The sequence below is a fragment of the Uloborus diversus genome, chromosome 2 (assembly GCF_026930045.1).
Source record: "Uloborus diversus isolate 005 chromosome 2, Udiv.v.3.1, whole genome shotgun sequence".
Taxonomy (NCBI): Eukaryota; Metazoa; Arthropoda; class Arachnida; order Araneae; family Uloboridae; genus Uloborus; species Uloborus diversus.
Genome location: NC_072732.1, coordinates 145,476,481 through 145,493,509, shown reverse-complemented (window position 1 = coordinate 145,493,509; position 17,029 = coordinate 145,476,481). Strand labels below are relative to the sequence as shown.

The 17,029-nt window shown below is 33.6% G+C and overlaps 1 protein-coding gene across 1 annotated transcript in view; it reads left to right on the top strand.

The window, feature by feature from the left end:
- Positions 1-14,508, top strand: part of LOC129217394 (RNA-splicing ligase RtcB homolog) — a 40,454-nt gene extending 25,946 nt beyond the window's left edge. The window contains exons 8-11 of the mRNA XM_054851691.1: positions 5,151-5,310; positions 7,312-7,487; positions 10,180-10,368; positions 14,170-14,508. Of these exons, the coding sequence (XP_054707666.1) occupies positions 5,151-5,310; positions 7,312-7,487; positions 10,180-10,368; positions 14,170-14,508 (864 nt within the window). The remainder of the gene's footprint in view (positions 1-5,150; positions 5,311-7,311; positions 7,488-10,179; positions 10,369-14,169) is intronic.
- The last annotated feature ends 2,521 nt before the right edge of the window (positions 14,509-17,029 follow it).

Genomic DNA, 17,029 nt, shown 5'->3' with positions numbered 1-17,029 from the left:
CAATGCTGAGAGGGGGGAGGGGGCTCCAGTGTTCCCGTGAAACATTTGAGAACATTGAGGTAAGCATAGCTATAGCTGAAGGTTCCTTACATCTCATTTTAGAACCTTTTTTCAATAAAAAGATTGGATTGCTAATGCATCAGAGTTTGCTTTGCTCGCTAATCGCGTGGACTGCTGAGTTAAGCAATACATTTTAATAGCTGTTAATTTAATGTCTTATTTATTTTTTGGTGAAATATTTTAAATTGCAAAGATTTTTTTGAAGGTTTTATAATAGGTGTGTATTCAATTTTGTTAAAGAAAATGATTATTTTACATGGGGAGAGATAGGTGATTTCCATTTATTCAAAGAACTTATATTAAATTCTCAGAACTGGTATAGTGTGGGTATTGCGAGTGAGTTATAAAAGTGGTTTGTCTTTTCTTGTGTACATGGCATATTGAATAATTCTCTAAATTTCAGAAGAAAATCATGCCTATGCTAATTAAATTATTTGGGTTTATTTTCCCATTCTCTTTCCAGGGGTGCCCACAGGGGGGGATTATGGCGCAAGTTGCGCCATCAAAATTTTTGGGGGGGGGATTTTTTTCCAGATGTTTTGATTTTCTTTAGAACATGAAATTTTTGATTTTTGGAAGGAAAAAATATTTAATCTAATTCAACAAGAAATAGATGCATAAGTAATACTTTTTTCACGTACTTTTACCAAAATTTAATACCCGTGTCTCTTTTCAATAAAGGGAACATCAGAGACGGGATGGAGTTTGTGCGCGTTTCAAAGCTTGATCAGACGATTTGCTTCCTATTGAATTTATTATAAATCTTCCGAAGTAGAACAATTCTGATTGATGAATATGTATGACAGTGATAAGAGGGAGAGAGAGATCAAAAATGACTAAAATAAAAAGTTTTCTCCTCTCCTTAGTTTATTGTTTGTAATGATTCTGACCACTATGCACTTGTCTTTCATTGATTCATTTGCACATTGACAATCGTTAAGAACTAGTTTTGATGTTTGCGAATAACATATTTTTAATCCCTCTAATCGACAATTACTATAGTTTTCTCATAAACTAGCTTAAGTTTGTGTAGACTTTTTCATTTCACTTTACTATCATCTTCTCTACCATTTTTAAACGGATTGGTTCAATTTTTCATTAGATGATTTTTATTAAAACTTTCAGTGATGTTGGTTTTCGCCGATGGAAGCATAGAAGGTATCTGATATGCATAGAAGAATATTTGAATCGTTAAAATTCTCGAGTTCTGATTTTCCATGTGTGCTGAATAGCTGAATCCATTTTTAAGGATTTACGAAGGATATCTGCCACAGGGTATATGTGTGCTATCCATCCTTTTTGACTATGTAACTTCAATTTTGGAAAACTTTCAGGAGAACGCCCTTCACTGTAACGCCCGAATAACACCATCTTTATCATCAAGAGTCATCTAAATCTGCGTTTCTAGAACTGCAATTTTGAAAAATTTATAAGAAAGAGCCCCTGATTCCCCCCTCTCTTCTTAACATAATCTAAGAGAATCCTAAAATTGCGTTTTGGAGTATATATTTCGAAAAACTGCCGGTTGAATGGCACTGAAACTCACCTTCCACTAACATTATCAAAATCAGGGCCGACGCCAAGGGGGGGGGCGGTGCTACCCCCCCCCCCCCCAGTTTTTAATAAGGGGAGCCGCCAATTTCCTTTTAGAGATGTAAAAACGAAGGAAAAGGAAAAACTCTTCGTTGTTTTAAAAAATAAAATAGTAAATACAAATGAACAACTGAAATAATAGTGACAAAAAGCATTTTTGTAGTAAAATTTAAATGGAAAAAGTAATGTTAAAATACCATTTAGGAACATCCATGATCTCTTTTAATCAGATTGTCAAAGTAAGGGCCGCGGAAATGTGAGTTTCAAACATTTTTAACACAAAAAATAGTATTCAGTGCACTATTCACTAGGCCACAGAGTGGGTATGTCTGCTTAAGCGGAAACTATGGACCTGGCTCAAACTCAAGTATTGTGCATGAGTAAAATTAGCATAATAGGAGGGAGAACCGGCGAAAAAACTAACATGGTGCACGCCTCATCTCTCGGCTGCCCTGGTTATACAAAACCATGCTTCATGGTTCTTCAGTTAAAAAAAAAAATAGATAAATAAATAGGATGGCTTCATAGGGGCCGCCGAAACATTTCCCATATGTAATTTTTTTGATGAAAAATATTGTTCTGAAAATCGTTGCTTAGTGGAGAAAAATGCCTGGGTCGCAGAAATATATTTGAAACAGAGAGAGAGAGGGGGGAAAAAAACAGTTTAATGCTAAGAGAGATTAAAAATATTGTGATGAATGATCACACCAGGAGTTCTAAATATTTGAACGTAAAAATCGTGGGTAATTCAAAGCTTAATCAAGAGATGCAGAAGTAACATGTAAAGTAAAATGAAGTGGAATAAATAAGACCTAAGGTATCGCACAAAATTACCACATCCGTTCAAAATGTTAAAAGTTCTTTTTCTGGGGCCACAGACGCTTGTGTTTCAAGAAAACAAAAATATTAGGCTGGAAATTGACAATTTTATGGTGGAAAATCCAAGCAAATAATCGTGTTTGGCAAACTAAAATAGGAAGAAAGTATTACCACACTATGTTTACCAATAATTAAAACTTAAAATGAAGACAGGGAAGTAGACAAACTGAGGTGGACAACTCCAATTCTTTCTTTTTACGTCCCAAAAGCTGGTCAGGAATTGAGTTTTTAAAACATAGGCCTTGAAAAAATTTCGGGAAAACGTTCTAAAACCCATTGCCTACTCAATTAATCAATCATCATCATTCACGGCCGAATAAATTTCGTGTTTTGGACTTTAATTTTAAAAAAAACTCCCTGAGGTCTTTCGAACCTGACCTCCTCCTAATATTACTAAAGATCCTCAAAAATTTTATTGTCAAGGCTTCAGAAAATTTTTCCAGAGAGATCTCCCAAACTCCCCACTCCTCTAACAGTATTTAAAATCGCCTACGATTGCGTTAATTGAATTTCAATTTTGAAAATTTTTCAGGGGTGGACTTCGAATCTCTCCACCTATTAACATTAGCTTATCAAAAATCTTCTAAACCAGTGTTTTCTACAGATCGGAAATTTTTCGAGAGAATGCTCCCCCCCCCCTCTCTCTCTCGCCAACATCACCGAAAAACGTCTTAAATCTCGTTTTTAGTGCTTCAATTTCGAAGCATTTTTGTGCGTGAGCCCCTTCAATACTCCCCCCCCCCCCAATCCTCCTTCAGTGAAGTAAGTGAAGTAAGTTCGGTAAAGCTTAAATTACGTTTTCGGAGCTTTAGTTTCAAGAAACTGGCGGTGCACTTCATTTTAACAAAAAAGTCAACAACCACATTTTAAAGCTTTCATTTTCAAAAACTTTTGGAGGGATGGCGTTCGCATCTCTATTCTCCTTAATATCACTATAAATCGTCTAAAACTGCATTTTTCGAACTGCAATTTTCAAATTCCCCCCCCCCCTTTACCTGTCGCAATCAGAAATAATTCACAATTACGTGCTTGGAGTTTGAAGAAGTTTGAAAATTTATCAGGGGATGACTTCGAGTCTCTTCCTCCTGTAACATAACCATAGATCGTCTAAATCCGAGTTTTTCAACTAAAAATCTTGAAAAATTGCCGGGGGAGAACCCCCAGACCGCCTCTCATAATCAAATATAACGTACGATTGTGTTTTGGGAACCAAAATTTCTGTAAAAATTATTGGATATATTGGACCTCCTCTCTACTTACTTCCTCTCCAACTTAAAATATATTCTAAAGCTGCGTTTTTATATCTTCAATTTCGAAAAAAATCCAGGAGGTAGCACTTCGACACCCCCTATTTCTGATTGAATATTCTCCTTACAATTAAATTTATATTACTTGTATTAAGGTCCAGTAAAATGACTATCCCTGCTAAACCAGAAGCTAAATCTCTCTCTCTCTCTGCATATTGGAACATGCGTTTTAAACAATTAAGGGGCAGCCAAATGTGTACCCCCCTCCCAGTTTTTTGACCTAACGACGGCCCTGATCAAGATCTATCAAAACTGCGTTTTTACGTAAAGCTACATGTTCGAAAATTTAAGTGGAGCGAAACTTTCGTCAACATTATTAAAGATCGTCTTAAATTTCAATTTAGGGCTTCAATTTCGAGAAAATTCCGGGAGAGCTTCCAAAAACTCTTTTTCTTAACGTCACAAAGGTCGGCTACAATTGTAATATTAGAGGATCAATTTCAGAAAACTGCCTGTCCCCTAACCATAGATAGTCTAAAATATGGTTTTAAAGACTTATCACGAAAATTTTCCGGGGGCGAGCCCCCAAATCTCTTTTTCCCCTAACATTACCACAAATAGTTAAAAACTGCGTCTTTAGAACTACAATTTTGAAAACTTATCGGAGGAGAGCCCCCGAACCTGCCTTTCTCCCTAACACAACGGTAGACTATTTACAATAGCGTTTTTGAAGTTTCAATATTGAAAAATTACCGGAAAGAGGCCATCAAACCTTTCATCCCCCATACATCACCAGAGATCGTCTAAAACTGGTTTTAAAAATACATTTTCTAAAATATTTTGGGGGAGACCCCCCCCCCCCCCCCCGTACTCTCTAGCTAACTGACTATTATATTTCTGTTTCAAGGTTCATGTTGCATACATCTAGTAATCACTCCGTCCCTAAACAGAAAGTTGAATCCATTCTCCCTGAAATTATTCATACCTTTGAAGAAAAAAAAAGGTGCAGCAAAACTCAGGGGTCTCCAAAACTTGTTTACTCAAGGTCCACGTTGCAAATTTTGGGAAGGCGAGGCGGAACAATCCAACAATATTTAAGTTCAAATGGTATTTGTTAGCGCTCCCCCCGACCCCCCCCCTTCGGAATTCGACTGGAAATTAGATATTTTCAAAATTTATGTTTAACCCGATTCGAAAGCGAGAAAAATTTAGGGGGGGGAATTTGCGCCATTCAGCTTGGGGGGGATGGGCACCCCTGTCTCTTTCACTCAGATATTTTCTGATTTCCATCCAGCAGAATTTATCAGTTAAAGTTGTTGTTTTAAACAAAGTGTTAATGTAGATTTTCTGATGTTTATGATTTTATTTTAGCTGGGTACACTTGGAGCAGGAAATCACTATGCAGAAATTCAAGTTGTTGATGAAATTTATGACAAAAATAGTGCTAGTAAGATGGGTATTGATTCAAAAGGTCAAGTTTGTGTCATGATTCATAGTGGAAGTCGTGGTTTTGGGCATCAAGTAGCAACAGGTTTGATTACTTTTATGTTTTCATTTTTAAACTAAATATTAACTTCCACCTATGCTGTTGCATAAGTGCAGTATCTGCAAATTTTTCATTTTTCTGCATTTAAGCTTTATTGTACAAGCTTGCTCATTTGGTTTCCGCTGAAAACAAAGCACAGGAAAAGCGTCAAATACCAACATTTCTGTATTCTTAGTATGGAATCCAAAATGGGTTCTTTAATTATCTCTAAAACTCATTTCTGCAGATACTGCACTTTACCTTTCTGTGAAGTATTATGTATATACAGTCAGACCTCGATATAGGGTCACCCGCTTATAAGGTCTATTGTCTATGTCATGTATTATCGGATATATGGTGAGGTCGTAATACATTAATCGCTTATAAGGTCATTTTGTCAGATTTCTTTGAATGATTTCAGTGCCTAACAGATTCACTTCCAAGAATTCACCGTGATATACGATCCTTAAAAAGTCGTTTTTCCTATTAACGTAGCACAGAATGCAGTAGCAAGTGAGCATTACTACAGTGATACTAAAATATGAAGCAGTAATGCGGGCACTCAGCGTGTACATATTGCACTCTTTTACCAGTCATGAGAAGCTGAAGAAATTTTCAGAAAATAATTAGAAACCATTTTGTTTAAATTAAAGAAAAAACACATTAGTCCTGTAATAATGAATTTTAAGTAAGGTAAGTTGCACATCAGTTGCAGCTTTACTCTAAATGAAAGTTTTAAAAAATAATTTGAAAATTTCTTATTGAATCCAAAAATTTAAATTGGTTCAAATCAATTTAACTATAATAACCTAATTAACTGATAGTTTTGAACGTATTAAATTTTGAAGTGATTTAATGAATTAAATGTTTATTTATCAATGAATATATATGAATCGCTTATAAGGTCAACCCGCTTATAAGATCAGTTTCGTGAAGTCCCGAGGGGTGACCTTATATCGAGGTCCGACTGTATAGGGCTCAATTTGTGGCAGAGGTGAGATTTTCAACAAAGATTTGAGTCTGAAAACAAAATACAATGCTATACACTTCTATTGTTCAATCTTAAATGCTCCAATTTAAAAAGATTTACTTCACAGCACTAAACTCTTATGAGATATGACAAAGCTTAGAAAAACAGAAGGATTTACAAAGGAAAGAAAAGAAAAAAAGAAAAGAAATGCAAATGCAAAGTAGCTTTGCATTTCAATATGATGCATAGAGAAAAAAAGAAACTCATGACTAAAGTCATCTGAAGTGATGAAAATCAATGTTCAATATCTACTAAAAGAACTTTTTTAAAATTTTACTCACTTTTTTTTTTTGAAGTAAATGCTAAAAGGTCTATAATATTAAGCAAAAATTATTAAATGTTTTATTTGACATGCATCTTCAACTTAGTATAAATTTAATTTAGGAAGCATGCAAGGTGTCATATGTTTTATTCTCCTCAAATTTTGCTTTTTTATGTTGATGTAAAGTCCTTTTTTAAATTCAAATATATATAAATTAAATATTCAATGAGCATACTATTATTTCAGTCATAATGAATTCTATTCTTTGTCTTATTTTTATGTATTTATTTGGTAGTTATTTTTCTGTGATGAAACAATCAGATCACTGTTTGCTCGTTGTTTACAGTGCTGTCATATTCATGCATGGGATGTTTTTTTGTTCAGTTTTATGTTCATGCTTTAATGTTTATAATAAATATTTCTCTTAACCAAATGAATCTTGAATCTAAGAAAAAGATGATAAAAAGGTGCTTCTTGATTTAAAATATTTTTATTCTACTTTTTCATGTTTTACACAAAATATTATCGGTAACAAAGATAACTTCAGTTTGATAGTATCAATAAAAATAAAATGAAAAAATTATCTTTGAATTAATGTACACAATGCATGCAATGTGCAAGGAAAAAGAAATTAATATTTTGTATACCTGCCTATTTATTCTATTTGTCAGTAAAAAATTTAGAAAATGAAGATTCTAATGCTTATTTAAATTAGATGCTTTGGTTGCAATGGAAAAGGCTATGAAGCGTGACCAAATTGAAGTCAATGATAGACAGTTAGCTTGTGCTCACATAAAATCTCAAGAAGGTCAAGACTACTTGAAATCAATGGCTGCTGCTGCAAATTTTGCTTGGGTGAACAGATCTAGCATGACTTTTCTCAGTCGACAGGTAAAATACTAGCTATTCATAAGAACTAATGTATTTTAAAATCTGAAAAATAAAGTAGATATATTATTCTATATTTTCGAATGCATTGTTACATTTTAAAAAATGTATATTTGTTCTCAATAACGGATTGGATTTTGGCAAGTGCTATTTTATACTCCAGTGCAAGAATTTGGACTAGCGAAGTTTTTTTTTTATTGTTTTCCCTTAACAGTGTATAAGAAATACAATCATATATCAAGTGAAATTTGAAGTGTAACAATTGGCATGGTAATGCATTACCAAACTCTTGGTTAAAAATTAAAAGTTGCAGTTTCATTGAGCAGTTCACGGGGCAGTGGCATAGCTACAATGCTGCATGGGTGGCACAGAGGGCAGATATTGATGGTATCACCCCATGAGAAGTGTTAAAGTAAAACAAAAAGGTCATTTAGGCTTTAAGTATGGATTTTAATGCAATATATTTGAATAAACATTAAAAAACATGTAGGTATAAATGCAGAAAAATCAATATGTGATTAATTAGAACTTTCTTTCTCTTTGAGTATTTTAGAACTCCTCGATTTTGGTTTATGACAATATTGCATTGAATAAATTTTTTTTATAAAACTTGCCCGAATAAAAACTATGGGGGTGCTGATCACCTCTAGAAATATTTTTTGAGGTGTTAAAATGCCCGAAGCATTCCCACTTCTGACTAACCTACTGTTCCAAAAGCATAAAAACTGGAGGTATTTTTCTATTACTTTATGCACTCTTTTGAATTCCAAATTTTTGACTATTTTAGCTCTTAAAAACACACAGAACATATTTTTGAAAGGAAAGACAATGTTCAGTTAAACATGGCATTGAAGAACCTACTTGTAGTTCTTGTCTTATTTTAATAAATTTTTTTTCGTGGATTATATCTGGGTGTCACCAACTGGGGACAACTTTGGCAGGCCTCCTCAACTTAGCTAGGCTGAAACCCAAAAGGTTTCACAATACCTTACCCTCAGTCAAATCTTATTATGCTCAGATGTCACAGCACTTTGAATGTCATTTCATTTTTCTTAACTCTCAAACTTGCAGCATTTAACTTGAATGTTAAGCAGTTCTCAATTCCATTGAAAGTATTTTAATGTTATGTGAAATTTCTGGTTACCAAAAGGCTTTAAGTTGCTCAAACAGGATCGAATTTTACATAATACCGTATTTTCCTGCGTATTATCCGCAGGTTCTAAAATCGGCCTGAAGAAAAAAAAGTTTCGTATAATCCACGACGGCGTATAATCCGCGGATAATACGATGCAAAAAGATAAAAGTTTGAATTTAACATACCATTTGAGCAACTAAACTAAAAACGTGAAAAAGTAATTACTTTGAAGGCATAATCAAAATTAATCTGAAATATAATCTAAAATATAATGATTTCTTCTTGAAATCTTGATTATAGTACGCTAATTACTTGAAAAACAAAGAGTCAAGACAAAGGAGCAAATGGTCTAATCTTGTGCAGATGGCTACCTATTGCGCTGTAATGTTGCTTATTTTACATGACTTGAATCGCCAAGAGGAACATTCAAGCAACGTAAAATAACCAACATACAGGCAGGCAGCGAAGAAGAACATGCATGTTTCGTAAAATAAACAACATTCAGTCCGGCATATGGTCTCAATCGGTTAATCCTACTGTAAAAATATTGAGGTTCAATGTGTTGGTGTTAAGGGGGAAAAAATCACAGATAATCCGCGGCTGCGTATAATCCGCACCTCACTAACTTGGCCTTTTTTAGCAGATAATACGCGGATTATACGCAGAAAAATACGGTAACTAAAATTGTTAAGTAGTGGAACCTTGGAACAGCTTACCGGAAGAGGTGGTAATGAGCAAGGAAGTCGATAGTTTCAAGAGGGCCACTGATCTTCACTGGGGATTGTAAATTGACTAGAAACCAGCCTAGCTGAGCTCAGAGCCTGTTACTGGTCGTCACTTTTGTATTTGTGTGAGTGAGGGATGTCCTCTACCTGCTCAGGAACCCACTTTTGTGAACCCACCGGCTGTATACTTAAGTCCTGAAAGCAAAAAAGACAAAGGGAGAATATATTGCACCCCCGCAAGCACAGCCGACTCTAGTAGTTCTGCTGCCCTAGGCGATGCTGACAAGTGCCCCCCCCCCCCCTTTGAAAAATAAAAATAACAGCAAAGTTTAATAATAATATTAATTTTGTTAAAATAATAGTTGAAAAAGTTCCAGAAAGGGTTTCTAAAACTTAATGTGTTTGCTTTTCTTTGCAAATAATCCCTTCTGTGTTTGCTTTTCTTTGCAAATAATCCCTTCTGTTATTCCTCCCACCGCAAAAAAAGTAAAATTTTCCCCTGATTTATTAAGTAGAACCTGGGACCAATATTTCCCCATAGTGCTCAATGAGATATTGAGCTTAGAACATTTTCACTGTAACGTACAAATATTATTCTCATACCTATATTATTAGGTCAGCCCTCCTGAGCTCTTTTACTGATAGCAAATCCTATTAAGTATTTGTTTGATTGTTGCCATATTGAAATGTATAAAATTGGTAAAACAAAATCATTGTAGAAGAAATGCATTGTATTATTTTTTAACAGCACGCTGTTTTAGTATTTTAAACTCAGCAATATATATATATATATATATTATATCTTATGTAATGAACCTTGTAAATGTTCTTGCAGGCTTTTGCTAAAGCATACAACACAACACCAGATGATTTAGATATGCATGTAATCTATGATGTGTCCCATAATATTGCTAAAGTGGAAAAGCATTACCTCGATGGCAAAGAAAAAACGTTACTAGTGCACCGTAAAGGGTCAACCAGAGCGTTTCCACCCCATCATCCTCTTATCCCAGTTGATTATCAGGTAATTGTTATAGGTATTTTTAATTTCATTTTCTTCAAAATTTATATTGTGTTAAATCTTCTAAAATATTCTATTGAATGATTTTAAAAAGAGCCTAAGATCTGAGGAATTAATTGATTTGTGTGTATATATATATATATATATATATATATATATATATACATTATTGAAAATGAATATTTTTACTTTAATAAAAGTTTATATTCACCTACATCTTATAATGTATCTGTCAGAAAGTTGTTTATTTCAATCAAAAGGCTTATTTCATAAAAGGGATAAAAATGGAATGTATTTTGAGAAAGAAAAAAGCAAGTTTAAATATAATGCAGTGCTAATATTTACAGGGTGGTTATAATTAAAGTTACGCTGTTAGTGACCGTTCTACCTATCGGATTTCGATGAAACTTGGAATATAGATTATATAGACCATGGGGAGCAGGATTATGCAATAAACCAAATTAGTTAAAAAATCTACCACCAGGGTAGAAAAGGGCGCATGAGTCAAATAAGACGGAGAATATGTCACAAAATCGATTTTGTTTACAAAATTTGTTCAATGTGCATTCCATTTGAGTCAATTACGTATTCAAAACGTGTTATAGCATGAGCCACAGCTGCACGAAGGATTTCCCTATTAATAGCATGAACATGGCGTCTTATGCTGTTCTTTTATTCAGGCACCATCCGTCTGTTTCCACCATAGACCCGATCTTTCAGGAAGCCCCACAGCCAGAAGTCACACGGATTTAGGTCCGGCGATCGCGGGGGCCAAGTTGTAGGAAAATTCCTAGAAATTGTCCTGTCATCACTGAAATGCATACGGAGCAGTGCTTTTACTGGACGAGCAATGTGAGGGGGTGCACCATCGTGCATAAAGACAGTTGAGTCCAAACACGCTCGTTGTTGCAAAGCAGGAATGACTTGCTGCTCAAGAAGGCCGCAATATCAGAGACCTGGCGGTACACCTTTTAGGACTTTGGGACGGGCTCTCCTCGAAAAACTAAGGATCGAGGATGAAATCATTAGTGAAACCACACCATACGGTAATGTAATCAGGATGCAGTGACTTTTCATACACAACATGGTTGTTGCTGGATGTTTTACGTGTGTAGAGCGCCCCTATCGTCGATTTTTGAACTTTTTTTTGTATAATCCTGCTCGCCATAGTCTGTATAATTTATATTCCAAGTTTCATCCAGGGGTGATTGTGAGTTCATCAAAAAATATCTGGAAGGTTCAAAACGAGAACGGAGGGAGGGGAGAGGGGTAATCTTTGGCCCCTACTATTTAAGTGCACCTTTGCCATAGTATTAAATAGTTCTGAGTCAGAATATTGTGTGTACATTTGATTAAATTTTTAATGGGTTACGAAGTTACTTTTGTGCTGGTGTTATATAAATTATCTTGACATTTGTCCATCTTAAGGGATATAAGTGACCATCTTAAGGCTCTTGCAGGTATGTTTGATGAGTATTATATAGTAAAAAAAAATTGCGGAGATAGGGAGATAAAAGCATAACAAAAAAAACAACAACATAATTCCCGTATTTTCGGACATAAAAATACCGGAAATACGTCCAAAAATACCGGAAATTCGGTAAAATACCGAAACACAATCACCCCTGTTCATCGAAACCCATTTAGTAGAACGGTGACTAGAGGGGTCTAAACAGGGTAACTTTAATTATAACCACCCTGTATATTAAAGCTTTTGGCTAAATCTTATTAAGTAAACATTCTAATGCAAGATTTAAAGAAATATATATCATGATCATTGACCCTGTAGTTGACCCCTGGAGCGATAGCCTTCTTTAGGAACATAACATGTTCCAGTTTTCCAAATATCTTCCTCCATGTGATTTTTAGTAGTTATGTTTCTTCTCGTTATTTTTGTACCAAGTGGTGTTTCATTTTATGATTTTTTAGCTGTTTATCTCTGTTCCACCCCACTTGCTTGCTCCTACCATGGCAGATTCTTAATTTATGCACTTCAGATATAAATAAATTCAAAGATATAAAATTTATGCAAAGATATAAATAATTTTTCCTTTCAATTTTGTATACATGGTACGATCCAAAAGTAATGAACCTCAATTTATACTGATGCATGCACATGCAGCTTGCTGCTTTTAACAGCGACGGTGGTGAGGGTTGTTTGCTTTACACCGCTATGCAGGTCAGTTGCCTCCCAGCTTTCGGAGCGGCACCATCGGCCTTAACAGTAACCCCAATATGGTGATTCGTGACACAGTGATAAGAAAAGTTCGTCAGAGCAATGCAAAGATATCAAATTATGCTTCCGGTTTCCTTCCCAAGCGTTTGCAATGCTTCAGCAGGCGCTTCAGACTGAATGTTTGGCTTATTCGCAAGTTGAAAAATCGCACAAGGCCTTTCCAGGTAGTGGTGACTGACGAACCCTAGACTGGACGGCCGTTCTCGGCCCGATCTGACGTAAATTTGCAACGAGTGTGTGAATTTTTGAACAGGGACCTGTGTTTGAGTCTCTACGAAGTAACAAAAGCCCTGAACTTATCAGAAACAATGGTGCAACGCATTGCTACGGAGAAGTTGCACATGCGGCTTGTGGCCTCCTGACTTCTTCTTGTTTCCATTATTAAAATCATCGCTGAAAAGGAAATGTTTCGACTCCATCGAGCACATCCAAGCACATGTCGAGGCAGCTCTTGCAGATACCTTGAAACAGGACTTAAGGGATGCCTTTGAGGTCCTGGAAAAGCCGCCTACAGAAGTACATTGTTGCCGGAGATGCTTAGTTTTATGACTATTAGGCAGTTGTACCGATCAGCTTAATAAATATGTTTTTTTAAATGAAGGCTCATTACTTTTGGATTGCACCATGTATCTATGAGTGGAACTTTTCCATCTTAAGGCCCTGCTACTAAGATTGTTTGTGGTCTTTCATTTTAGCAGAAATGTATCTCAAGTTCCTCAAATAATGCTTTTTAAATTAATGTTAAATGGTTGTGCCATTACTACTACTGTATAAAACTCTTTGTCAAAGTGGATCAGCCACCAGATTTTCATTTTTGAAGCTTAAAATGATTAGTAAACACATTCGTTAAAAAAAGCACTGTAAAATAGCAAAACTTAAAGTCAAATGGGTAATGTGTTAAGAACTAAATGATAATTTTTAAATTCATTGTTTCACGATGCTTCTATGAATATGATGGAATTCCCAAGACATATAGAACTAGAAATATAACGTTTTAAACAAAGTTTTAAATGCAATGATAAGCCTTTGTTCACTGGAGTAGTAGCAATTTCATTGTTGGCACACAAGTGATTTAAAATTGTTTATTTGTTACCAATCTGGAAATTATTTTAATCTATACGAAAGGCTTTTAAAAGGATTTTCAATCTTTCCTTGTGATTCTACATTTGCAACTGGGTAATTTTTCATGTTTCCCATATTATCAAGAATAAAATTCAAATCTATTTAAATTTTTATATGCGCTCTGACCAGTGAAGTTCATCTTAATATGAGGTTGATAATCAGGGCCAGTGTTTTTTTAAAATTTTAATTCAATATTAGTTTTTGTACATATTCATTTTTAATTGAACCCAATAAAAAAGGGAATTCATACTTAAATAAATATATATAGTTTTTGTTATGAAAATAGTTGTGGTGTGTTCAAAGAAGTTTCTTAAACCTCGAATTTTTTAGTAAATATATTTTGGTTTAACATTTTTGAAATTAATTGCTTCTCCCCGTGTTTCAAATTTTTGTGTTATTTTCTTTTGAAACAGTTTGTTACATAATTTTATCTCTAAAATTCTTAGTTAACTGGCCAGCCTGTTCTTATTGGAGGTACTATGGGAACTTGTAGCTATGTGTTAACTGGTACAGAAGAAGGCATGCGAGGAACATTTGGTACTACTTGTCATGGTGCAGGTCGTGCTTTATCTAGAGCGAAATCTCGCCGAAATTTAGATTACATGGATGTCCTAAATAATCTTGCAGAAATGGGAATTTCAATCAGAGTGGCTTCACCCAAATTAGTCATGGAAGAAGCTCCTGACTCTTATAAAGATGTTACAGATGTTGTCAATACATGTCATGATGCTGGCATCAGCAAAAAATGTATTAAATTACGACCTATTGCAGTCATTAAAGGATAATTTAATAATTATAGAATTGACATTTCTTTCTAATCTTTATTACTTCACCTTTGGTTCACTTTTTTTTCAGCTGTTATTTGTTTTCTAATCAACATATTCTGCTCAGCTACAAAAATACAATAGTGTTTTTCAAGAAAAATATTTAATTGGAGCAATTTTTGTATAAATTTGGATAAATCTTAAATGATTCTTGATAATATATAAACAGAGCTCTCCCCCCCCCCCCCCAAAAAAAAAGGCATAAGAACAAACACAAACTAGCTTAATATCTCTCTGACCAAACAGATGAAAATTTCTTAGGTAAAAATTATGTTGAAATTAAGTCCTATTTCACACCTAAACTGTGTCCTTTACTAATCTTAGGAAAAGTAATAGACAGCATTATTTCCCCTTCTAAAATTGTAATATAATTTGCACTTGGCTCATTTTTGTATGATTTTTAAATGTTGTCAAAAAGTAACTTTCATTGTTCTAACCTTGGAAAGTAGAAAGTTCTTGCATATACAGAATTTATCTGAGTAAACAGAAAAAAAATCCTAAAGCTAAAATTTTTCATAAAGCTTGGAAGGTGTGAAAATAATTAACGTAGGGTTTGAAATAAGGATATCAAGAAATGGCACAAAAGGTAAGAATTATATATGACTTTATTACACATCATCAAGAAATTTTGCAAAAGGTGATATTATATATTACAAATCTTTTGTACAATAGTATCTTTGGTAAAATTCGTAATAAACACTTTTAAGTACTCAAATACTTTGTGTTCTTGTAAATTGTTGACACAAAGGGGGAAGTCTTATTTGCACTTTTTACATAAACTCATCGAGGCAGCTTGTCTAAACATTCCATTTAAGAAAACGTCATAAATACAACATAAAATACATTTAACAATGCGAATAAAATTACATTATTTTCTATTTTTTTGCTATTTATCATATAAGGGTTAAATTTGATTCTAACAAACAACAAGATAATATATTTTAAGACTTTGTATAACTTTTTATGAAAGTGCTAAATTATTGGCAAGTATACAACAACTTTAAAAGGCAATTGTACAAGGTGCAGTTTATTATTATTTATAATTTTTTAAAAAATTAACAACTGCTGTTTAAACTATTTTATAATTTAAACTTCTCTTGTGAAATAAGAAAATTCATAAGAAATTTCAAAAAACTAGGTCTGATTAGAAGTAATAGTTTTTTTTTTTTTTTTTTTTTTTTTTTTTTTACAAGGGAAAAGTTATTTTATGCCCTTGGAATTTAAATTTTTTTTCCTCCAAAAAATTTAGTGGAATTAGTAACTGTTTGTCATTGAAACATTCTTTTAAAATTACGCTCTTTCTTTTTTCATGAAAATCATTACATAAAATTTTTTTAGTAGCTACAAAAAGGAAATATTTTGAATAATAAATTTCTACAGAACAGAACTGAAAATTGTAATGAAGCAATTCCTATTAATATTTTAATTTCTTCTTTCATGTGTTCCGAACACTAATTTTGTGAACAGTAATATTTTTCATGACAAATTTACTATGTCAGACAAAGATGTCTGTTCTAAGACTTCAGAATGGCTATTAGCAATTATTGTAAATTTGTGCTTTTAATATGCTTTTATTCAAGTTAAATACCTTTTTAAAAAGTCTACTTTTCTTAGTTAAATTTATATGGTATTACTAATAGCACATTAAGTAAGAATGAGTTAATATTCAATTTATAGCTATTTTAAGCTCTAAATGTATTTGCACAGACTTATAATCAGAATTAAAAGTGTAGACTTTTTCTTCCTTGAGAAAAAAGGATTATAATATTCAAAAAACTCATGTAATTAAAACTCACACTGCTTGTGCAATTTTATAAAGACTAATTTTCAAAAATGTATATGTCTTCCACCTTAAAAGCAAGTAAAAGTTGACATGTTTATGTACAAAAATTACTTTCTGCTTAATGAACAGTGACAAATGCATTTCAATTTCTCAAACATGGATATGTGCTTTAATTTAAAATAGGATATGTAAATGAGTTAACGCAAGTTTGACAATAAAATAATTGAATATTTAAGTATAATAGCCCTTCCATTAGACCAGCCTTTTTTCTGAAAGCATTTATTTATTTATTTTGTAACAATTACAGTTACAAGTTCGTCTATAACTAAACAAGCTTACTTTCCCATATGTTAACAAAAATTTTCTAGCAGCAACCATATCTCTCTTTCAATATCTCGCTTCAATGTATTTAAACCTAAAGAGCAATTTTTGAAAACAAAATTTTAAAAACAATGTCTTTAAACACTCCAATTTGAAAAAGTATTTTTGACTCGCATTATTATCTCAAAAAAAGTGGAGGCGGGGGGGGGGGATGCTAGTAAAGGTACGAATTTGATGCTGTCAAACTGCCAGCATTATGTTTAAGCAAATAGTTTTTTAAAGTATTGTAAATGCAATATATATATTCTCTCAACAGGTAAGTGCGCAGAAATAGAAGAAACAAACTACACAGGCGAGGAAGGAAAAGTTCTTCCAAGA